Raw genomic sequence first — 25447 nt, 5'->3', positions numbered from 1 at the left:
TATTTGTTGTAATTTGGCAGCCAATTTTATACTTTCTCATTTCCTTCTCTATGAACGGTATGTTTTGGCTATATAGCTCGCAAGAAACAATACTATTCACCGCATGCTAATACACGAGACAATAATAGATCAAATTTGCACACAGAGAGATCCCATAAAGAGCAATGTGAAAATTTGTATGTTTTCTTTAGTGATGATAGTTGAGGGATAAATATTGGCCAGGACATTGTGACAAATCTCTCCTCCTTTTCTTCAGAGTAGTGCCATGGGATCCTTTAATTCTCACTAAAAAGGCAGCTAGAGCTTTGCTTAGGGTGACACGGTGACACAGTGGTTAGCACTGCTGCCTCGCAGTGCAAGGGATCCGCATTCGATTCTGGCCTTATAGTGGCATTGGAGGCAGTTCAGAGGAGGTTCATTAGATTGATTCCAGAGACGAGGGATTTGTCGTATGAAGAGAGATTGAACAGTTTAGCTCTATACTCTCTGGAATTCAGAAGAATGAGGGGAGATCAAATTGAGGTGTACAAGATGATAACAGTCATGGATAAAGTAGACGTGGAGCAGATGTTTCCTGTTGTGGGGCATTTTAGGACGAGAGGTCATAGCCTTAGGATAAGGGGCAGCAAATTTAAAACAGAGTTGAGGAGAAACTTCTTCTCCCAAGGGAGAAGAATGTGGAATTTGCTATCCTTGCGTGCGGGGGATGCTGGAATAGTGAGTAAATTTAAGGAGTTATTTAAGAGATTTTTAATTGGTAATGCATTGAAGGGTTTTGGGGAGAAGGCAGGAAAATGGGGATGAGGAGTGTATCAGCCATGATCGAACGGCGGAGCGGACTCAGTGGGTCAAATGACCCAATTCTTCTCCTTTATCTTATGAACTTAGGGGACTGTGTGCAGTTTGCACATTCTCCCTATGTGGGTTTCCTTTGGGTGTTCCAGTTTCCTCCCACAGTCCAAAGATATGTTGGTTAGTTAGATTAGCCATGTTAAATTGTAGGGTTACAGGGATCAGATAGATGAGAGGACCTGGGTGGGATGCTATTTTGGAGACGTGGTGCAGGCTCAATGGTTCAGATGGCCTCTTTCTGCACTGTAGAGATTCAATGAGTTCTATTCCATGGTTCTAGGTTTAAAGACTCATCCAAAAGTTGATGTTTCCAAAAGGTGGCACTCCCTCAGTACTCCACAAGAGATTCAGTCTGAACTATAGGCTTGAATCACTGCGGTGAGTTGAAGCCACAATTTTCTGATCCAGAGGGAAAATTGCTACCTTCAGAGTCAGAGCTGATGCCATTTATTTGAAAATCGAGCAAGAAATTGAGAAAAGCAGAGAGAAACATGAAGAAGGAAGAGGAGACACTGTGTGTAATGGGGTGAAATGGGTGAAGGAAGGCAGGTCAAGAGAGAGCTCACACAGCCAGGGATTAGATTGGCCTCTTCTGGAAAGCCTGAGGCAAAGGTTTTCCTGGCATCACTTCGCAACTGTCCTCCAAAACCCTCATCAAAATGGGACCTAGACTCAGTATTGGCTGATTTCCTTGCACGTAGCCCCATGATCTTCTTTCAAAGATTTTGTAACCTATCTGTTTTTCCACAGGTGCTGGCTAGTTTACGGACTGTGAGGAATAACTTTGCCACATTGACAAATGTACAGGATTCAGCAAAGAGCAAGTAAGGGGCTCGGTGAGGGGCAAAGAGGGTGGTGTACGTGAGGGTTCAGCTGCTTCCAGAATGAAGCATATGGTATAGCTTTCCCCCTGCTCTGCACTCCCCCTGCTCTGCACACCCCCTGCCCTATGCACCTCCTCTGGTCCAAGCACCCCACCCTCCCTCCCTCATTCCAGATGGACCTGAAACTTCAGCAATCTACAAGGAATAACCATTAGCCAATAAGCCCCCTGCACATAACAGAACAGCAGCTGCTCAAGCCTTGGGGAAAGGCAGCAGTCCCCATGAGGGGTCTTGCATGTTAATCTGTGACTGCACCTTTCACCCTTCAGCCCAGCATCTCTTCCCCCAGCTTGACTGTTTTTGATATAAAGGCTCTAAAGGACTTGGCAACTGGCCAGGGGACCTGAGCCCATTGAAACAGGAAGGTGCCACATTTCCTCTGTTGTCTTGTGGGCTGCATAGTGGTTAGCGCCAGGGACCCAAGTTCGATTCCGGCCTTGGTGACTGTGTGGAGTTTGCACATTCTCTCTGTGCCTGTGTGGGTTTCCTCCAGGTTCTCCAGTTTCCTCCCACAGTCCAAAGATGTGCAGGTTAGATTGATTGGCCATGTTAAATTGCCCCTTTGTGTCAGGGGGATTAGCAGGGTAAATAAGTGGGGTTATGGGGATTGGGCTTGGGTGGGATTGTTGTCAGTGCAGGCTCGATGAGCCAAATATCCCCTTCTGCATTGTAGGGATTCCATGATCGTGTTATAGAAGAAGCAAGAGAGTTCCTGCTTCTGTGATGAGTGCACAGTCGATAAGCCATCAGTCACTCAGTGTCAACTAATGTGAAAAATGGGCAGTAGGGCAAGAGAGATGGAAAAAATGGGAATGAAAATGTTCCTCAAAATGTTTTTTGGAAGGAGAGAGAAATGTTATTCTTAGATCTTCATTAATCCAGGAGTTTGTACACACTTTACCGTAGCCTTCAACGTAAGAGATTGAAATTAGTTTCATGGGTGTCTGAAATGCCAGCATGGGTATCCCACATAACCAGGTCAAAGTTCCTCTCAATTTGTTCTGAAAAGAAAGTCCAAGGCTTTACCTGTTCTGGGAATGTTTGATTGGGACAGTGTAGAGGGAGCTTTACTCTGTATCTAACACCGTGCTGTATCTGTCCTGGGAATGTTTGATGGGGACAGTGTAGAGGGAGCTTTATTCTGTATCCAACCCCTTCTGTACCTGTCCTGGGGCTGTTTGTTGGGGGACAGTGTAGAGGGAGCTTTATTCTGTAACCCCCTGCTGTATCTGTCCTGGGAGTGTTTGATGAAGACAATGTAGAGGGAGCTTTACTCTGTGTCTAACCCTGTTCTGTACCTGTCCTGGGCACGTTTGATGGCTGATCTGAATCTGCTGATATGAGATGCTTGACCACATGACATGAGCTTATCCTTGAGTTTGATGCGTGACCTCTTTCTTATGGTATGGTGATAGGCTGGCCTCTGACCCTGTCTTTGTGCTTCTCCTGTTAACAGACGAAAGACAGGATGCACCTCGGGAAGCAAGCACGCAGCTGCAGGTGAGTGCAGGGATGAATGTGCCTACCTGAGCTCCAGTATCTCAGCTGTGAGAAAGCTTGTCTGCTGGGTAACTCTGAGCATGGGTGCCGGTGTTTGACTGCACTGGGCTCAGCTGTGACTCCCCACCCCCTCCCAGATTGCGAATAATCCGCAACACTCTGCCTCAATTCATACCTTGCAGCCCTGGAACCTCAAACCCCAGAGTGAGTGAGTTTCCTCCCAAGATGGGCTCAGGAGAAAGAAAACAAGAGATGGTAGAATTGATTAGTTTAAGGGCGTATCCGCTCAAGTTACAAATTCTTTCGGGTCCAGCTATAATGAGCCTTGCCAATGGAAGCAGGTATCGCCTGAGTTCTGCTTATGCCATTCGGCCTCTCACTCCTGTGTTAACTCTTTGAAATGGGCTTTCCAATTAGTCCCACTCTCCGGCTTGCTGATATTAATCAAAGGAAATAAGATGACGGGTTTAAGGGAAGTTTCCGCATAATTCAGCGTTAGGATGAAGGAAGAAGTTGCATTTCTATAGCACCTTTGGTGATAACAGGCCATCTCAAAGTGTTTTACAGCCAATGATATATATTTAGATGTGCAGTTGCGGTTGGAGTGTAGGAAATGCGGCGCCAATATGTGCACAGCAAGCTCCCACAAGCACAATGGGGTAATGGTTAGGTAATCAGTTAGTGAGGTTGGTTAAGAGTTAAATACCTCCCCCCAACTCTGCCCCAGGATACTGGGAATAATTGGCTTGTCTTGGACCTCAGAATGACTCTGGGATCTTTTACATCCACACGTGAGTGGTCCAACTTGATTCAATATTTCATAACGAAAACATCCCATATAACAACGCAGCATTGCCGCTGGACTGCAGTGTGATTGTCAGCCTGGGTTTTTTGCTCAGGTCCCTCGAGTCGGGGACCCACCCACACGTTCTGACTCATGGCGCGAGTGCTGGCCTCTGAGCTGCAGATAGCATGGCCAGTGTGGGAGGGTGGAAGCTTTCAGGCTCTGAAATCAACTCAGCCAGGCCGCGGAGGCATGAGAATCTGTGACAAGCTTTGTGCCGTTCTGTGGCCTCTGGAGAGCACTCTGGGGTCCTGAACTATAAACTCCATGTCATGTTTTTCCTTGCACCATCTGGCAATGTACCTGGGGAGCCCACAGAGAGCTGCCTGTCATGCTGCACTGAGTATGCTAACCATCCCATTGACGTCAGCACAGGACCATTAATAAGAACACCAGCCGCTGATTCTCTGCTCTCCGGCTGTTTTGCTCGTGATGCCAGCTCTCCCCCCCGCCCCCAACCCCCCACCCGGCAGCCACCCCATCATCTTTCATTGACCTTCAGTGCCCATTTAACCCTTTCCCGTACCTGTGCCGCGCTTCACCAGTTTAGTCAATGCATCCCGACTTTTTGTAAAAAGATCTCCTTTGGGAGAATTCTGGGACTGGAAGCTCACAGATCTGCACAAAACCTTTAACCAAAATCCCCCATATTTGCATATTTAAAGGGATATTTTTGCCTCCTCACCTGCCTAGTTACAGTATTGAACTGTTGCTGAGTTGATGTCAGTGAATGCCTCATGTCTCCTTTTAGCTCCTTGCATCAGGAAAACAAATTACCCTCAAGCTTTGGAGATATAAAAAAGTTAAAGTTTATTTATTAGTCACAAGTAGGCTTACATTTACACTGCAATGAGGTTGCTGTGAAAATCCCCTAGGCGCCACACTCCAGCGTCTGTTCAGGTGCACCAAGGAGAATTTAGCATGGCCAATGCATCCTAGTAAGAAGTTTCATAACACCAGGTTAAAGTCCAACAAGTTTATTTGATAGTAAACCCACAAACTTTCGGGATTTGCCCCTTCGTCAGGTGAACAGAGTGTTCTGGTCTCAAACAGAGTTTACAGAATACTGAGTGGAATGTGACTCTTTACAGCTAATCAATTCTTAAAGATGCAGACAATGTGAGTGGAGATAACATTCAGCATAGATTAAAGCAATGTGACAATACCATCTGTTTAACCTATGCTTAATGCTATCTCCTCTGACATTGTCTGCACCTTTAAGAATTGATTAGCTGTAAAGACTCGCATTCTAATCAGTATTCTGTAAACTGTGTGTGCCTTTATATGCTCTGTTTGAGACCAGAACTCTCCACTCACCTGACGAAGGGGCAAACCCCAAAAGCTTGTGGGTTTACTATCAAGTAAACTTTTTGGACTTTAACCTGGTGTTGTGAGACTTCTAACTGTGTTTTACCCCTGTCCAATGCCGGCATCTCCACGTCATGACTACAACGCATCCTGACCAGCATGTCTTTTGGACCGTGGGAGGAAACCAGAGCACACGGAGGAAAGTCACGCAGACGTGAGGAGAATGTGCAAACTCTGCACAGACGGTGACCCAAGCCGGGAAACAAACCTGGGTCCCTGGCGTTGAGAGGCAGCAGTGCTAACCACTACTTCACTCTCTCGGTACAGGCACCGTGCTGTGCCTTATTGCCCCTTCCTATGATTCTTCCCGACAATCTGTACGACGTTTTACACAGACACAGCATGTAGTCAACGCAGGCGCTCGCTGTAACTCTGGCACCTGTGGTGGTAAACATCCTTGGACTCTGCTCAGTGGGTGAATGCACTGCCTGGAATGTGGCACTGAGTCACTCAATCCAGGAGATGCCAACCTGTCCGTGGGCTGGGTGAGCCCATCTGAGCAAGCAGTATGGGTGCAGGGGCTACAGCTGATCCCGCATTCCTGCCTGAGGGAGTGGGAAAGGAGTACGGAATTCTCACTCTGATCTTTGTCCCTGTGGAAAATGCGTGGGAGTGTGTGGAGTGCGAGATTTCAAGTGAAGTTGGGAGCAGGACGGGTGATGCTAATTCTGGACACTGATCCAAAGCAGGAATCCGGGCCCTCTGTTTATTCTCATTGGCCAACCAAGCAAAAGAGCCACTTGCCGTCTCTCCCCTCCCCTTCCCTCCCAAACAGCTGTCCTGCTGAGGTCACCAAGCTCAGAACAGTCTAGAATCAAAGATACCCGCACCCAGGCCAGATTCCCTCTGGAAAATCCCGAATCTGTCTGGCTCGCTTGCAGGGAATCCAGATCAAGTTAATGTGAAGCACGTAGTTCCCAAGGTTTAGTCCAACAACTCCCCTATTCTCTGAAACCTTCTCCGGTTCCCCTTGGCGCTTCTCCTGGGAACAGTTACAAGAGAATTGAGTATTAATAAAGTGAGTGATTAAACCCCAGTGCTGTCTCTCTGCTTCTCACAGTTACCCGTCAGTGATAAAGTAGCTAATGGCTCCTGGAGGGTCAGACTGGTGACTAAATATACACAGCAAGCCCGCACTGTGTCCGATCAATCAGGCTACAGCCAAACCTGAGCACAGCACTGATTAGCTTCAGTGCTGAAATAAATCAACACAGCTCAAATCTACTCTCAGTATTGTTAACTCACCACCCCCCCGGTGCTGTCAGCCTATGGCTCAGTCAGTACCCTCACACCCATGGGTCAGAATGTCACGGTTCCAAATCCCAGCGTTAAGCAGATAATTGAAGCTGATGCTTCAAGCGTATCACTGAGGATAGCACACTGTCAGAGGGTCATTGCTGTGGGAGCGCCGCACTGTCAGAGGGTCAGCGCTGAGGGAGCGCCGCACTGTCAGAGGGTCAGCGCTGAGGGAGCGCCGCACTGTCAGAGGGTCAGCGCTGAGGGAGCGCCGCACTGTCAGAGGGTCAGCGCTGAGGGAGCGCCGCACTGTCAGAGGGTCATTGCTGTGGGAGCGCCGCACTGTCAGAGGGTCAGTGCTGAGGTACTGCCGCACTGTCAGAGGGTCAGCGCTGAGGGAGCGCCGCACTGTCAGAGGGTCAGCGCTGAGGGAGCGCCGCACTGTCAGAGGGTCAGCGCTGAGGGAGCGCCGCACTGTCAGAGGGTCCGCACTATCATATTGAGCATTAACCTGTCAGCTCTCTCAGGTAAAGGATCCCATGATTACTATTTAAAAGATTGAATATCCTTTAACCAATATCAAAATAAACATGGGCAATTGTCACCTTGCCATTGGTGAATCTGTTATACATTCTGGGCTTGAAACTACACAGGATGTCCTGTATCCCCCATTCCCTGTGAGGGGGCAGAATCCTGCAGGAGTGTCTCCCAGACCTTTCTCTCTCTTAACAGAAGCTAACCATTTCCCTGTAGATAAGGTTGAAGATTTTGAGAGCAGATAGACCTGATTCTCTTCACTGTTTAACAAGCCTGTCAGTTGTCATCACTAAATTATTGAAATTGTATTCCCTAAGACTATTCTGGAGCAAGTGAGTGGCCAGAGAGAGGGAGAAGAGGAATATTCAACTTCATTCTTTAACTCATTCTCTGTCCACGGATGCTGCTAGAACTGCTGAATTTTTCCAGCATTTTCAGTTTGTTATTTGGAGAAGAGATTGGGTCAGAGGGATCTGTCCTGGGAGTGTTTGCTGGGGACAGCGTAGAGGGAGCTTTCCTCGGTATCTAACCCCATACTGTACCTGTCCTGAGAGTGTTTGATGGGAGACAGTGTAGAGGGAGCTTTATTCTGTATCTAACCCTGTGCTGTATCAATCGACCTCTGAGCACTAACTGTGTCAGCCATGAAGCAGATGCCACAGCCACGGTAAACAGTCCAGAACTGAAATACACCCTGGGTGCAGACAGTGAAGAAAGGAGGAGGCTTTATTGGAAGTGATGGGCTATCTGGGATTGTTAAGTCAGTAGTAAAATTGTTGCTCCTTATTTTGCAGTGGGCTGGGAAGTGAAATAGTGTTACATATTGATTGGAAAATGGAGTGGTTCCGTCTGTTTAATGCAAACCGAACCATTTCCCTGTGTGCAAACAGTGTAAATGATGCAAATCACAACAGAATTCATCACTGAATGAGCTAATGATAATACCATCACTGCGGAACCCATGTGTTTGCCCTTAACTTTCCCCACTTAAAATATCAGTTTAATCATTATCCCTAATAGCTCCTTTTGTCACTTTTCGGACGTTATTGGATAATGCTTCTCTGCAAAATAATTTGATATTTAACTGTGTCGTGATCAATTCAGCACCCTTCAAATATGAGTTTTGTGTCCTTGTTTTCTGGCGAGTTTGTCCGTCTTAGCTTTTAGTTTTTGTGTGAAGTATTTTTGCTTTTCCCTGTGGTGTCTCCTGCTGAGAGGCTCTCACTCCAACTGGGGGACTGTGTCACACATCCCAGCAGACCCCTGCTCAGGCTACCATCCAGTGGCAGGCAATATTCATTCAGTCACTGGGACAGGCCTATCTGAGAGGAGTCCTATTCTCTCCTCACCCACCAATGTCAGAATGTGGGCAAGTGAGCGATTAAAAAACCAAAGCGAGAGCAGAACATTTTTTAAAAGGTATCAAATTTGTGAAATGTTTATGTTCAAAAGGACTTGAGTGCACTCATACAAGGAAGGTGGCACACTAGTGAGCACTGCTGCCTCACAGCGCCAGGGACTCGGGTTCGATTCCCAGCTTGGGTCACTGTCTGTGTGGAACCAAAGGAGAAAACGCTGGAAAATCTCAGCAGGTCCGGCAGCATCTATAAGGAGAGAAAAGAAATGATGTTTCAACCCCTTGTCAAAGCTAAAAGGCATAGAAAGTGCCTGTGTGGAGACAGTCCACTATCTGTGCGGAGTTTCCACGTTCTCCCTGTGTCTGCATGGGTTTCCTCCGGGAGCTCCGGTTTCCTCCCACAGTCCAAAGATGTGCAGGTTAAGAGGATTGGCCATGCTAAATTGCCCCTTAGTGTTAGGGGGATTAGTTAGGGTAAATGCATGGGGATATGGGGATCGGGCTTAGGTGACGTTGTGGTCAGGTGCAGACTCGATGGGCCAAATGACGACCTTCTGCACTGCAGGGATTCAATGAAGACTAAAAGTTGACATGCAGGTACAGCAAGGCAATTAGGACACGCATGGTATTTTGACCTTTAATTCAAGGGGAATGGAGTGCAAGAACAATAAATCTTGCTACAATTGTACAAGGTTTGAGTGAGCCCGCATTTAAACCAGGTGCAGTTTTGATCTCCATCTCTAAAGAAGGATATGTTTTGCTTTGGCGGTGATACAACAAAGGTCTCTTTGGGTTGGCCCCCGGGATTGCCCTATCATGAGAGGCTGAGTAAATTGGGTTTATAGTCTCTGGAGATGAGAAGAATCAGAGGTGATCTCATTGCAACATTTGAGATTCCAAACGGGCTTGACACAGTGGACACTGAAATTTAAATGGCACAGTGATCAGCACTGCTGCCTCACAGCACCAGGGACCCGGGTTTGATTCCCGGCTTGGGTGACTGTTCAACTCCGCACAGACACTCACCCCGTGTCTGTGTGGGTTTCCTCTGGGTGCCCTGATTTCCTCCCACATTCTGAAAGATATACTGGTTAGGTGGATTGACCTGGACAGGTGCCGGTGTGTGGCAACTAAGGGAATTTCATCGTAACTTCATTGCAGTGTTAATGTAAGTCTTACTTGTGACCAAAGTTTAAACTTTAATAAGGGGGTCAGGGGTTATGCGAAAAAGGCAGGAAGAAAATGGGGATGAGAAAAGCATCAGCCATGATTGAATGGCAGAGCAGACTTGATGGGCCGAGTGGCCTAATTCTGCTCCTATGTCTTATGGTTGTATGGAGAGGTTATTTTCCTTCTGGCTGGGAATCTAGAGCAGGGGACTACCATTTCAGAATCAGGGGGGTGATCATTGGACTGAGGTGAGTAATTTCTTTACCGAGAGTCATGAAACGTTGGATCTCTCTCAGTCCAGGGAGTTTTGGACACTACATTGTTGCATATGTCGCTGGGCTGAGAGAAACAGATTTCTGTCTGTCTGGGAATTGGGGGGGACATGGAGAGTAAGTGAGATGGACAAGTTGAAGCCCGAGATCAGCCATGATTGTGGAGCTCCAGGCGCCGTGATGCTTCCGCCTGCCCTTATTACGTGTGTTCGCCTCCCTCGCACGTTCCAAACATAACATCCAGAATCCCTGCCAAATATCCATGGAGTGCGGCTTCTGAATCCAACAATAGGCCAACAACCTCCACTCCTCCTTAACCTGTGGGGAAGTGATGGCTAACTGGTATTATCGCTAGACTATTAACCCAGAAACTCAGCTAATGTTCTGGGGACCTGGGTTCGAATCCCGCCACGGCAATGGTGGAATTTGAATTCAATAAAAAAAATCTGAAATTAAGAATCTACTGATAACCAGGAAACCATTGTTGATTGTCGGAAAAAACCCATCTGGGTCACCTAATGTCCTTTAGGAAAGGAAATCTGCCGTCCTTAACTAATCTGGCCTACATGTGGCTCCAGAACCACAGAAATGTGGTTGACTCTCAGCTGCCCCTCTGAAATGGCAGGCCACTCAGTTCGAGGGCAGTTAGGGATGGGTAACAAATGCTGTCCAGCCAGCGACACCCAGGTCCCACAAATGAACAAAAAAAATTTCACACACACTGGGAATCAAACTCCAGACCTTCCTGGTGTACACCACCCAGCAGCCATGACCACTGTCTGACCCCTCCCTCCTGTCTCTCCCCCCTAGTGTTAGGGGGACTAGTTAGGGTAAATCCATGGGGCTGTGGGGATAAGGCTTGGGTGGTGTTGTGGTCAGATGCGGACTCGATGGGCCAAATGGCCTCCTTCTGCACTGCAGGGATTCTACGAAGACTGAAAGTTGACATGCAGGTACAGCAAGGCAATTAGGACACGCATGGTATTTTTGACCTTTATTTCGAGGGGAATGGAGTGCAAGGACAATAGGTCTTGCTACAATTGTATAATGCCACCCCCCACCCCCTCGGCCAAGGCGATTGAAAACCCAGTGGCTCAGAATCTTTCCATCACAATTCCAAATCCACCAATCTGCACCGCTCCATGTCAGATTTTCCAGCACACTGCTCATTCACAAGAAGCCTTTACCCGCTGCAGGCTTTGGGAAACAGGCTATAAGATTTGGGAATCTCCCCCCACTCCGATCATGGGTTGGATAAGCGTCCCATTCAGTCACTGAGCTGCTCTGGGATGCCTGTCTTCTCGTTGACCTGTGGAATAATATTAACTTTCGACCCGTTTCGAGGCAGCGAGGAAGCAAAATGAGAAAACAGCTTGCAGCTGAAGTGAAAAGTGGCCAAATGGATGAAAAAAAATCAAAAAGAGAAGAATGAGGGAGAGAGAGTTGTTGCAATATTTCCAAATGTCACTTTTCTGTATTGAAGATTGAAATTCTTGAACCCATGCTTTCAGGGAATTTAAGATCAGCACATGGACAGGAACTGCATTGCGCGTTGTGGGAGATTTAGACATTGAAAAACGCCTTCAGCCCTCTGAATTGAGGGGTAATAGATATTCCGTTAACCAGCTGTGGAAAGGTCAGCCTCAGCCGAGAAAGGGGCTCCCACCTTTTGCGTTGGCTCCGAGAGATGTGGAGTGGCCTTCTGCCTCTGCCCAGGAGCTGAGAGATGAAGGGGCATGCCCGGGCAGAGGGGTCTCCGAGCCAACCCTGCGCTCCAGAACGGGCACCGGTGCTATCGGAAACAGGACAGCGATCTGTGGCATTCCTGAACGTTTGTCTGTCTGTCTGTCTATCCCCAGAGGATGCCTCCCACAAACTAGCTGCCGAGACGCTAGAGGAACTGGACTGGTGCTTAGATCAACTCGAAACGCTGCACACGAGACACTCTGTTAGCGAGATGGCTTCCAACAAGGTGAGCTGACAACGGGGGATGGGGAGTCAGAGGGACTGTTGGGCGCAGTGTACAGGTTGCTGATGCGGTGAAGCCTTCATGTTCTGATGTCACTACCCAGCTGAGTAAGCCACACGACAATTCCTGAGTAGCGGCCATTGTGGGCACAGCTTTGGGATGGTCAAGGGGAAAGGCCAAGGTAGCAACCCCTTCCAGGAAGGGCAGGCTCCTCTGAATGGAGAGTCCGATTGCTCCCTGGAACGCCACAGAGCTCCAGTCCCTGAATTGTCATTGCACAATGAAAATGTTATTGCGTTAGTTCCCACGAACTTAAAATGGTAAATGGCTGATTGTCCCTCTACCAGCCTGTTATTATTCCTCAAGACAAACATCAGCACTGGGGGAGCGCCGCACTGTCGGAGGGTCAGCACTGGGGGAGCGCCGCACTGTCGGAGGGTCGGCGCCGGGGGAGCGCCGCACTGTCGGAGGGTCGGCGCCGGGGGAGCGCCGCACTGTCGGAGGATCAGCGCCGGGGGAGCGCCGCACTGTCGGAGGGTCGGCGCCGGGGGAGCGCCGCACTGTCGGAGGGTCGGCGCCGGGGGGGTCGGCGCCGGGGGAGCGCCGCACTGTCGGAGGGTCGGCGCCGAGTCGGCGCCGGGGGAGCGCCGCACTGTCGGAGGGTCGGCGCCGGGGGAGCGCCGCACTGTCGGAGGGTCGGCGCCGGGGGAGCGCCGCACTGTCGGAGGGTCGGCGCCGGGGGAGCGCCGCACTGTCGGAGGGTCGGCGCCGGGGGAGCGCCGCACTGTCGGAGGGTCGGCGCCGGGGGAGCGCCGCACTGTCGGAGGGTCGGCGCTGGCCTGTGAGATTTTGCTGTGGGAGAAATGTTTGCTTGCAAGACACTCTGTATGGGTGAAAGATGTTAATGTGATGAGGTTGACACAAACACTTGTTAAGACGTGAACTGAATCAAGTTGTTATCCAATTTCCCTGATGCTTGTTCTGAAACCCTTGTCACCCAAATTGGGATGTCCTGAATGGAAGCTCTGGGTTGAGCATGGCAGGAAGACTGAATATTCCCCTGTTGCCCAGTTAAAGCTGTGTGTTCAGAACCCGCTCCAAAACCAAATCAAGAGCAGTCAGGTAGCCATTCCTCAGTCTACCCCAGTGCTCATCACTGGGGAACTTATGGTCTGATTCTCTCACTGCAGTCCCTGCTTTTACCCGTTGAACCTTCCTGCTTGAAGGAAGCTTAGAGAACTCTGTAGTGATGACCCGATTCAGTATTTTTAATAGCTGTTGATGGAAAAGATTTAATTTGTGTTCACAGAGCAGGTCAGAGGCTGGGAATCCGATAGCAAGTAACTCACCTCCTGACTCCCCCCAAAACATGTTCCACCAGACCCGAGTCAGGAGTGTGATGGGATACTTTCCATCTGCCTGGTTGGGTGTAATTCTGAAAACACTCAAGAAACTTGGTACATCCAGGACAAAGCAGTCCAATTAATTGGCACCCCAAACGTTCACTCCTTCCACCACACCGTGGCAGCCGTGTGTACCATCTATAAGATGCACTGTAGAAACTCACCACGGCTCCTCAGACAGCATCTTCCAAACCCACCACCACTACACTCTAGAGAGACAAAGGCAGCAGAAGTCTGGAGGTCCCCTCCAAATGACTCACTATCCTGACTTGGAAATATCACCGTTCCTTCACTGTCACTGGGTCAGATCCTGGAATTCCCTTCCTACTATCACTGTGGGTGTACCTGCACCTCAGGGACTGCAGCAGTTCAAGAAAGTAGCTCACCAGCACCTTCTCAACGGGAGATTAAAGATGGGCAATAAATGTTGGTCTAGTAATGAAGCCCACAACCTATAAACGTATTTTTAAAAATGCCCCCCCAGATTGGATGACAGCCTTCGACTGGTAATCATAGAATTCTACAGTGCAGAAAGAGGCCATTTGGCCCATCGAGTTTGCACCAGCCACAATCCCACCAGGCCCTATCTCAATAATCCCATGCATTTACCCGAGCTATTCCCCCTGACATGAAAGGGCAATTTAGCATGGCCAATCCACCTAACCCACACATCTTTAGAGTGTGGGAGGAAACTGGAGCACTGGCAGGAAACCCACACAGACACGGGAAGAATATGCAAACTCCACACAGACTGTGACCCAAACCAGGAATCGAACCCAGGTCCCCAGCACTGTGAGGGAGCAGTGCAAACCACGGTACCATCCAATTTTGATCACTCATCCTCAGGTAATAGAGGAATATTACATGAAAGAAAGTTTGTCTTGTGATATCACTGTAGCTACAGACCCTGTGATCTACGTTGCTGCGGGACTCTCGCCCCGAGCTATCCCTGACATTGCTGTGCTAGATTTGATGCAGAGGGATATGAATGCGGCCTTCAATTTCAGGAAGACCCTTGGCGTTGATGTTAAGCAAGAGAGATGTGGCCAAGTTGAAAAGAAGTGAAGTTGGTGACAGGAAGTAGTAATGGGACTCGAAGGCAGGAGAAACAAAGCAAAGTGTCAAGTATGTGTCAAACGTGGAATGAGGTCAAAAAGACAAAGTTGAGTGCACACTTGAATGTGTGCAGAATTAGTTACAGGGTAGATGATCTAAAGGCACAAATGGATGTAAATGTGTGCTAGATCATTGCAGTTGCAGAAACATAGAACAGTACAGCACAGTACAGGCCTTTTGGCCCTCAATGTTGTGCCAAGTTTTGTCCGAATCCAAAATCAAGCTATTCCACTCCCTATTTAGCATGGCCACTGCACCTAACCCACACATCTCTGGATGGTGGGAGGAAACCGGAGCACCTGGAGGAAACCCACGCAGGCAGAAGGAGGACATGCAGATTCTGCACAGATAGTGACCCCACCCGGGAATCGAACCCAGATGGCTTGCTTGGTGATCCAGACTGGGAATTGAATATTCAAGGAGACTTGACCTTTAGGAAGGACAGACAAGGGAAGAAAGGGGGTGGTGCCGCAGTGATAATAAGGGATTGGGATCAGTGCAGTAAAAAGGGAAGATTTCAGAGTGGAAGAATGTGTGGATGGAGCTAAGAAACTGTAAAATGCAGCAGACATTGGTTGGAGTTGTTTATAGGCCACTGAATAGTCATGGTAATGTGGGTCATGGTATTAATCAGGAGACGAGAGAAGCAGGTGGCGTGGACAATACTGGGATCGTGGGTGACTTCAATCTGCGCATAGATTGGTTAAACCAAGTGGGCACTAATGCTGAGGGAGACAAGTTTCTGGAGTATGTTAGGGACGGGTTTCTAGAGCAGTTTGTTGAGGAGCTAACTAGAGGGCAGTCTCCTCGAGATCTACTATTATGTAATGAAAAGGGACTGATTAATAATCCAGTTATAAAAGAATTTTTTGGGATGAGTGATCACAATGTGATAGAATTTTACATTATGTTTGAAAGTGAGTGAGTTTAATCTGAAGTCAGAGTGTTGAATAAAGGAAGTTATGAAGGTATGAGGGGCAAATTGGGTGAGATGGATTGGGAAAATACATGGAAAGGAATGACTGTGTGTAGACAAGGGATATTCTTCAAATAACTGTTCCATAGCATCTATACATTCCTTCAAGATGCAAAAACCCAAAGAAGACAGTCACACATGGCTGCCAAGGAATTTGAGGACTGTATAGTATTAAAAGAAAAGGCTTATAAATTTGCCAGAAATACAAAGTAACCTGAGAATTGAAAGATTTTTAGAATGCAGCAAAGGAAGGCCAAGAAACTGATAAAGAAAGGGAGAACAGAAAATGAATGCAATCTAACAAAAAAGCATGAAAACAGACAGAGAAACTTTCTATACTATGTATAAAAAATAAAGAAAGCATTTGGCGAAGGCAAATGTGGGTCCAATACAGGCAGCCAGGAGAATTCCTAATGGGGAATAGGGAAATGGCAGAGAAGCTAAATGATTACTTTGTGTCTGTTTTCACTGAGGAAGATATAGGAAATCTCCCAAATGTAGAGATCGAAGGGACTAGGGAGAATGAAGACTTGAAGGAAACTAGTATCAGTAAGAAAGTTGGATTGGAGAAATGAACGGGACTGAAAGTTGATAAGCCCCTAGGACCTAATATTTTGCAACAAGATTGTTAAAAGAGGTTGCTATAGAGATAGTGAATGTATTGGTGATTATCTTCCAAAGTTCCATAGATTCTGGAATAGTTTTTGAAGACTGGAAGGTAGCGAATGTCACCCCATTGTTCAAGAGGGAAGAAGAGAGAAAACAAGGAACTATGGACCTTGTTAGCCTTGCATCAGTTGTAGGGAAAATGCTGGAATCTATTATAAAGGATGTGATAAGTGGATACTTGGATAATCATGATCTGATAGGGTATAGTCAGCATGGATTTACAAATGGGAAATCATGTTTGACAAATGTGTTGGAGTTTTTTGAGGATATTACCAACAGGTTTGAGAAAAGAAAGTCCAAGGCTGTAGTATATTTGGAATTTCAGAAGGCTTCATTATAAAGTCCCCCACAGAAGTTGATTAGCAAAATAAAAGCACATTGGATAGGAGGCAAAATACTGGCATAGATTAAAGATTGGCAAACAGGTAGAAAACAGAGAGTAGGAATAAACGTGTCATTCTCGCATCGGTAGGCTGTGACTAGTGGGGTACCACTGGGTCAGTACTTGGGACCCCAACTGTTCACAATCTATATCAATGACTTGGACCAAATGTAATGTTCCAAAGTTTGGGAATGATACATAACTAGGTGGGCATGTGTGTTTTGAGGAAGATGTAAAGTGGCTACAGGAGATTTTGGACAGACTTAGTAAGTGGCAAGAACATAGCAGCTGGAATATATGGAAAAATGCGGGGTAACCCATTTTGGCAAAAGGAACAGATGTGCAGAGTATTTCCTAAATGGTAAGAAATTAGAAAGTGTAGATGTACAGAGGGACCTGGGTGTCCTTATCCATAAGTCACTGAAGGCTAACATGCAGGTGCAGCAAGATATTAAGATGGTTAATGGAATGGTAGTCTTTATTGTAAAAGGATTTGAGTACAGGAGTAATGAGGCTTTGCTTCAATTGTGTACGTGCTTGATTAGACCTGGAGTAGTGTGTGTTGTTTCGGTCCCCTTACCTCAGAAAGGATATTATTGCCACAGAGAGTGTGCAACACAGATTCACCATGCATGTCCTGGGATTGGCAGGACTGTCTAATGAAGAGAGATTTGTCAAACTGGGTCTGTAATCTCTAGAGTTTTGAAGAATGAGAGTAATCTAGTTGAAACCTACAAAATACCTAAAGGAATAGACAGGATAAATGCAGATAAGATGCTGCCCTTGACTGGGGAGCCTTAAACCAGGGGACACAATTTCTAAATAAGGAGGAAGCCTGCGATGGGGAGAAATTTCTTTACACAGCAGGTTGTAAATCTTTGGAATCTCAGAGCTGTGGAACCCAGTCACTGAGTGCGTTTAAAGCAGAAATGAATAGATTTCAGATTAAAAGTAACATAAAGGATTATGCGACAGTGGGTGTAAAGGCATTGAGGTGTTCGATCAGCCATGATTGTACAGAAGGGCAAAGCAGGTACGATGGGCTGAATGGCCTACTCATGTTCCTATGTTGGAATTCACAGGATCTTGAGCCATGTGACAGGGGATGTGATTTGGACAGACTGAACAGTTTCTCAATTCACAATGCTGCAAGTGTTTTCTAACATTTCCTGTTTTTATTTTAGCTTTTCAGCATCTGCAGTATTTTCCTTCTGTTTTAGTTTATATCCGAGTGAAACAGTGAGGGGGTGTGGGGTATATCAGTGTTACAGTGAGGGCTGTGGGGTATATCAGTGTTACAGTGAGGGCTATGGGGTATATCAGTGTTACAGCGAGGGGTGTGGGGTATATCAGTGTTACAGTGAGGGGTGTGGGGTATATCAGTGTTACAGTGACGGGTGTGGGGTATATCAGTGTTACAGTGAGGGGTGTGGGGTATATCAGTGTTACAGTGAGGGGATGTGGAGTATATCAGTGTGTTACAGTGAGGGGGTGTGGGGTATATCAGAGTGTTACAGTGAGGGGGTGTGGGGTATATCAGAGATGGCAAGTGGCTTGGAGGGGCACTTGCAGGTGGTGGTGGCAGTTTTTAGTGATGTTGGTGAAAGTTTAAATTTCACAGCCCTGCACCCGCCCCACACATGTCTGTACGGAACACTGCTGACCTGATGTTTATCAATCCGGGCTCCTGGATTACACCAATATCACAGCCACAGCTACAATTTGCAGCTGAGAGCCATTCAGCTTAGTAATGAATAGACAAAGTCTCACCACCTCTCCACGCTGAACACAGCAGGTAAGAGGGAGCCAGTCAGTCCCATCTGACACACTGAGACCTGTGTGTGCCTCCATAGCAGCTGCTGTATATATGCATACACGGTGCATAAAAGGGAATGATTCATTCTGCTCCTGCACAGTTAATGAACATGACAGTACCAGCTTTTTATATGTAGAACATAGTTTGAATAAACGGGAACAAGTCACTCACGTCTTGCCATGTGCAACTTGTCTTTCTCAATAATGGTCCCAGATATCAGGAAATATTCATAGAGTCATTGAGGTTTACAGCATGGAAACAGGCCCTTCGGCCCAACTTGTCCATGCTGCCTTTTTTTAAACCCCTAAGGTAGTCCCAATTGCTTGTGTTTGGCCCATATCCCTCTATACCCATCGTACCCATGTAAATGCTTTTTAAAAGACAATTTTTTAAATGCTTTTTAAAAGACAAAATTGTACCCGTCTCCATTACTATCTCTGGCAGCTTGTTCCAGACACTCACCACCCTCTGAGTGAAAAGAAATTGCCCCTCTAGACCCTTTTGTATCTCTCCCCTCTCACCTTAAACCTCTGCCCTCTAGTTTTAGACTTTCCTACCTTTGGGAAAAGGTATTGACTATCTAGCTGATCTATGCCCCTCATTATTTTAGAGACCTCTATAAAATCATCCCTCAGCCTATTACGCTCCAGAGGAAAAAGCCCCAGTTTCTTCAGCCTCTCCTTACAACTCAAACCATCAAGTGCCAGTAGCATACTAGTAAATCTCTTCTGCACTCTTTCTAGTTTAATAATATCCTTCCTATAACAGGATGACCAGAACTGAACACAGTATTCCAAGTGCGGCCTTACCAATGTCTTATACAAATTCAACAAGACATCCCAACTCCTGCATTCAATGTTTTGACCAACGAAACCAAGCATGCTGAATGCCTTCTTCATCACACTGTCCACCTGTGACTCCAGCTATGAACCTGTACTCCTAAATCTCTTTGTTCTTCTCATCAGGAACCAAGGGGCCGATAACAATCCATTTAAATATGTGGAAGTGTTACATTTAGTGGTTAGCACAGCACCAGTGGCTTGGGTTCGGTTCTGGCCTCAGGTTACTGTCTGTGTTGAGTTTGCACATTCTCCCCATGTCTGTGGGGGTTTCCTCCGGGTGCTCTGGTTTCCTCCCACAGTCCAAAGATATGTCGATTAGGTTGATTGGCCATGCTAAGCTGCCCCTTGATGTCATGAGATTGGGCTAAATACGTAGAGTTACAGGGATAGGGGAGGGGTGGACCTGGGTGAGATGCTCTGTTAGAGATTCAGTATAGACTCGATGGGCCGAATGGCCTCCTGTGTTGTAGAGATTCTTCTCTGATTAGTATGAACCAAATGTGTTAGATTTCAAGAGAGTTCCAGATGATGTGAGTGACGGGTTTGGTCCATTGGATTTGTATAAATAGGTGCGAGTTTGATGGGATTGGGGTTCTCTCAGATTCTGAGGGATAGGAGCAAATGATATATTTTGAGACTGATTGAGAAGCATTTTTGTCCATTTTGTTCACTTTCTGCATCACAATCATGGCTGCACTTCAATAACACCTCATGGTGGCAAAGCACCTTGGGGTGTCCAGCGTCTGTCCTTCATTGGAATTCTATGTGATGGAAATGAGCAAGAAAGGATTTGATCCATTGAAATTTTATATAATGAAATTTAATTGATCACTGTATGGAATGGGAATGGCCAGGAGATTCTATAGAATGGAAGGGATCCATTGAGAATCTGTACAATGGAAATATTGGACAATGAAGTGAATAGGAAGGGATTTGATCCATTGTATTTGATTGGAGTGACTGTGGAATAGTTGAACTACTGAAATTTGAGGTATTTGTGTTTGTTGGAATATACAGGTATTTGCTGCAGTGAGATGTCAGGGTTGTTCTCTGTGTTCTCTCCTGTGCCTCAAAAGCATTCATTCCGTTACGGTGCTCCAAGTTCAAAAGATGCCACAACTTTTATTGAATAAACAACTCTGTTTCTGTCAACAGTTTAAAAGGATGCTGAACCGAGAGTTGACCCAGCTGTCTGAAATGAGCCGTTCAGGAAACCAGGTCTCTGAGTTTATATCCACAACGTTTTTAGGTGAGTGAAGTGTAATGCTCGGTGTTTGTGTAAAGCCTATTCCCTGTTGTTAGTTATCAGCTGTGACTCAGTGACGAACGTTTCCTCACCTCAGTCAGGGGATCATCCCCACTCTTAATATTTAGGCCCATCATCTGTAATTAACAATTTACTGATGGCCATTGTCAATTGTAGGAAAGCCCCATCTAGTTCACTAATATCCTTTAGGGAAGGAAATTTGCTGTCCTTACCAGGCCTGGTCTACATGTGACTCCAGAGTCACAACAATGTGGTTGACTCTCAGTTGCCCTCTGAGCATCTAGGGATGGGCAAGAAACGCTGGCCAACAAGAGATGCCCGTATCCCGCAAATGAATTTAAAAAATGGAAATCCAGGCTGATGCTCCCAGTGCAGCACTGAGGGAGTGCTGCACTGTTAGTGGTTCTGTTTTGCTGATGAAATGTGTAAACAAAGCCCCCATCTGCTCTCTCACATGGATGTCAATGATTCCATGGCTATTATTGCAAAGAAGACCATGATCGTTCTCCCTGGTGTGTCTAAAATTGATCTCTCAGCCAGCAGCTGAATCATTTATGGGAGTTTTCTGTGCATAAACTGACTGCTTCTGCACATCTACTGCTGGGGCGCTCATCCATGCCTTTGTTAGCTTTAGACTTGACTATTCTAATACTCTCCTGGCCATCATTTCACACACCCTCTGTAAACTCTATAACTCTGCCACTTGTGTCCTATCTCTTGCTGAGTCCCATTTGCCCTCTTGGCCCTGTGTTCCCATGCTGGCTCCTGGTCACAGAACATGGTTTCCTCCGGGTGCTCTGGTTACCCCCCACAGTCCAAAGGTGTGCGGGTTAGGTGGATTGGCCATGCTAAATTGCCCCTTAGTGTCAGGGGTCTAGCTTGGGTAAATGCATGAGGTTATGGGGATAGGGCCTGGGTGGGATTGTCATTGGTGCAGCCACAATGAGCCGAGTGGCTTCCTCCTGCACTGTAGGGTTTTATGATAACCTCGATTTTTCAAATTCTCATGCTTATTTTTATGTCTCCCTGTATCCTCCTCCTTCCCTATCTCTGTAACCTCCTCTAAGACCACAACCTTCTGAGATATTTGCCACCTTCAATTCTGGTCCCTTTGACATCGTTGACATTAATCATTCTGTCAGCCTTCAGCTGTCGGGGTCGGAAGCTCTGGAATTCCCTCTCTAAACCTCTCCCACCCTCTGGCTCTCCTTCTTTCTGACACTTTGTAAAACTAACTCTTTCTTTAACTAAGCTTTTGATTACCTGTGCGAAGGTCTCCAACTTGGATTAAATTCAGTTTTCACATGCTGCTGTGAACTTCCCTGGGACATGTTAAAGGCAAATTAGCACGAGCAAAATGTCACTGCAGACAAAGTGAGGTGGCGGACAAAGTTACGTCAGGTTTCCGGCACCGCTGAGGAGAGTTAGGGGAAACCGTACTGACACTGAAAAGAAAGGAGAATTGACCAAAGGTTGAGATTCCAGGGAAGTGTAGATAAACTTGAACAGATTGTTTGTTTGGTTTGACCACAACCTAAATAACTAGAGGCTGTCACTCTAACCAGCAAGCCAGTCCATCACCACTGCTGTTAAATTCTGGCTGATGTTTCCGCTTGTTCGCATGCCCAAAACGAGAAGCTATAAATCATATTATAAGATCATAGATTCCTACAGTGCAGAAGGAGGCCGTTTGGCCCATTGAGTCTGCACCGACCACAATCCCATCCAGGCCATATCCCTGTAACCCCATGCATTTACCCTAGCTAGTACCCCTAAGGGGCAATTTAGCATGGTCAATCAACCTAAACTGCAAATCTTTGGGCTGTGGGAGGAAACCGGAGCACCCGGAGGAAACCCACGCAGACATGGGGAAAATATGCAAACTCCACACAGACAGTGACCCAAGCCGGTAATCAAACCCGGGTCCCTGGCGCTGTGAGGCAGCAGTGCTGACCACTGTGCCACCGTCTGTCTCCCCCCCTCCCTCTCTTCCTCCTTTCCCCCCCCCCCCCCCCCCCCCCCAATATAAACAAAACGGTCTAATAAATCCAATTGGGAATTATTCAGGAGATTTGCCTTTACCCAAAGAGTGGGGAAAGTGTGGAACTCACTCCCGTTGGGAGTAGTGGGGGGGTGGTATTGCAAGAGGAAGCCAAATGGACACAAGGGAGAAAGAAATAAAGGATTTAGCACCCAACAGGGTGAGCCAAAGTAAGGTAGGAGGAGATTCAAGTGGAGCATAAATATCAGAGAGACCAAATGGCCAGTTGTAAATTCTGTGCAACCCAAATGTGGTGTCAGCAACAACCATTTGCTATTTGACTTCATTTTCTGCCCTATTCTGTTTAACCCTGCTGATGTCCTACACAAAGATCCTTCACCCAGATTCAGCAATTTAAACCAAAACACTTCGTAATTTAAGCATTTTAATTGGGGTATGCTAACACAGTATGGCCTGTGTTCTGTATACACTTGATCAAGTTCTCCACCTAAGAGCTGCTTGGAGCGAATTGGCCATGCAGCATGTAGGAGGCAAATGCAGGATGAGTTCCCTTCCTGTTGATGTCTGAAGGAAGATTGGAGCCGATACCCAATGAGAATTAAACTTCCAGTTTCTTAGCTTTTCCAAAAAAAAATGTGGTTTAATGAAGGTTATTTTGGCCAGGACACTGGAGAAAATCCTTCTCCTTCTTTGAATAATGCAAGCACATAATCTGGATTTATGAAGCACCTTGAAAAATCTTCCAAGGTGCTTCAGAATAGTGATTATCCAACAAAGTTCAACACCAAACCACACAATGAAATATTCGGCCAGGCCAAAGGTCAGAGTTGAAGGAGCGGTTTGAATGCGTGTTACAGACATCGAGGGATTTAGGGCATGTGGCATGCAGGTGTACATAGAGTAACAGATACCGCCATGCCAGGCCACAGAATCTTCTCCCTCAACTTCCTGTACCTCGCCGATCTGGTCACACTGCTTCGTGGTACTGGATGGTGGACATAGCCTGGCTACTGATCTCTGGAGGATGTCTCCAATGGGCCTGATCCCACTCCCACCCCCCCCCTCCCCCGAGCACTGCCCCTGAGCCTACAATCTTGCAGCTCCATCTGGTGAAATATTGCACGTGGCAATTTCACCTCAGCTCAGTTCACCTGACCTTATGCCATGGTATTTGGGAGGTTATTTGTTTGCAGTTATTTTAAGTTGTGTTCTTAACATCTCTTCTATCCCAAGACAAACCGCATGAAGTGGAAATCCCGCGGGTAAGCCCAAAAGACAAACTGGACGCCATGTCGCACATCACCGGACTGAAACACAGCATGAGCGTCGCCTCCTTCAGGGACGTTCCACGTTTCGGGGTCAAAACTGATCATGAACTTGAGATAGAGGAGGTAAGCTCTACACTTTTTCACTCATCATCCTTCCCCCTCTGTCAGTGAAAATGAAGTGGGCGGTGAGGTTGTGTTTTTTTTAAAGTTTATTTATTAGTGTCACAGGTTGGCTTACATTAACACTGCAATTTTGATTTAATTTATTATTGTCACATGAATTAACATACAGTAAAAGTATTGTTTCTTGCACGCTATACAGACAAAGCATACTGTTCATAGAGAAGGAAACGAGAGAGTGCAGAATGTACCGTTACACTCATAGCTAGGGTGTAGCGAAAGATCAACTTAATGCAATGTAAGTCCATTCAAAAGTCTGACAGCAGCAGGGAAGAAGCTGTTCTTAGTCAGTTGGCCCCTGACCTCAAACTTTTGTATCTTTTTCCCGCCGGAACAAGGTGACTGAACAGGTACACCGAGGGAGAATTTAGCATGGCCAATGCACCTCACCAGCACATCTTTCAGACTGTGGGAGGAAACCCATGCTGACGGGGAGAACTTGCAGATCTCACACAGACAGCAACCCAAACCAGCAATTGAGCCCAGGTTCCTGGCACTGTAAGGCAGTAGTGCTAACCACTGCGCCACCGTGCTGCCAAATTTAAATTTCACCATCTGTTATGGTGGGATTGAAACACGGGTCCCCAGAGCATTATCCTGGATTTTGGGCTTACCAACCCAGTGACAATACCACGACACCACAGCCTCTCCCTGTTTAGATATTGGAGGTAACTCTGCTCAGATAGAGAATAAAGCTGTCTCTACAGAATCTACGCTGCCCCCATCAAACACCCTCAGAGCAGTTTTATAGGATATTTACTGGTTTGGGTTATTGTATTTTTATCTGTATAATGCATCAACAGTGTATAAAAAATATTCACTGGGATTCTTGTAGGGAATGTTAGGAGTCTGGTTTAGAATTTATTCCCTGTTTTATCCAAAACATATTTAGAGTGGGATTTTCTAGCCACACTTGCTCTGAAACTGGAAAATCCCATCCGAGGTCAACAGACCTTTGCGTGAACCGCCCCCGCCCGCTACGATTCCCATGGCAGGCAGAATGGGAAAATTGCACCCTTAATGTCTGATTCTTTCAGAAACTGAGGATGAAGACACTTGCCCAATGTATGCTGATCTCAGAAGCACCTCCTGAACCCCTCCGATATTTCTAAATTACCAGCCTATTTATCCAACATCCAGTGCTGGAAAGACAGAAATTTTTCCCATCCCTTCTACGCAAGTCTGAAAGATGTACTGGTTAGGTGGATTGGCCGTGCTAAATTCTCCCTCAGTGTACCCGAACAGGCGCTGGAGTGTGGTGACTGGGGGATTTTCACAGTAACTTCATTGCAGTGTTAATGTAAGCCTACTTGTGACATTAATAAATAATACTTTAAATTTTAAACTTTTAACTGCCTGGAACTCTAAAGCTCTAGAATTCTCTCACTAAACCTCCCCATGTCTCTCCACCTTTTAGCAGTCTCTTACCACTTAACTCTTTCACTTAACTTTTGATCATTTGCCCAAATATTGCCTTGGTTTATAAAGCTCCCCTGCAGCTCTCTGGGATGTTTAATAACCTGGATTATCCAATCAT

The 25447-nt window shown here is 46.6% G+C and overlaps 1 protein-coding gene across 3 annotated transcripts in view; it reads left to right on the top strand.

Moving 5' to 3' along the window:
• Nucleotides 1–25447, top strand: part of LOC145358806 (3',5'-cyclic-AMP phosphodiesterase 4C-like) — a 307845-nt gene that overhangs the window by 257539 nt on the left and 24859 nt on the right. For all 3 annotated transcript variants that reach the window (XM_080213112.1, XM_080213114.1, XM_080213113.1), the window contains 5 exons: nt 1603–1676; nt 3193–3236; nt 11880–11992; nt 20349–20442; nt 23696–23853. In XM_080213112.1, coding sequence (XP_080069238.1) covers nt 1603–1676; nt 3193–3236; nt 11880–11992; nt 20349–20442; nt 23696–23853 — 483 coding nt within the window. The remainder of the gene's footprint in view (nt 1–1602; nt 1677–3192; nt 3237–11879; nt 11993–20348; nt 20443–23695; nt 23854–25447) is intronic.

This window comes from Carcharhinus amblyrhynchos, chromosome 26, assembly GCF_965287045.1.
Source record: "Carcharhinus amblyrhynchos chromosome 26, sCarAmb.v2.hapA, whole genome shotgun sequence".
Lineage (NCBI taxonomy): Eukaryota > Metazoa > Chordata > Chondrichthyes > Carcharhiniformes > Carcharhinidae > Carcharhinus > Carcharhinus amblyrhynchos.
This window is presented reverse-complemented; position numbering and strand designations above follow the sequence as displayed.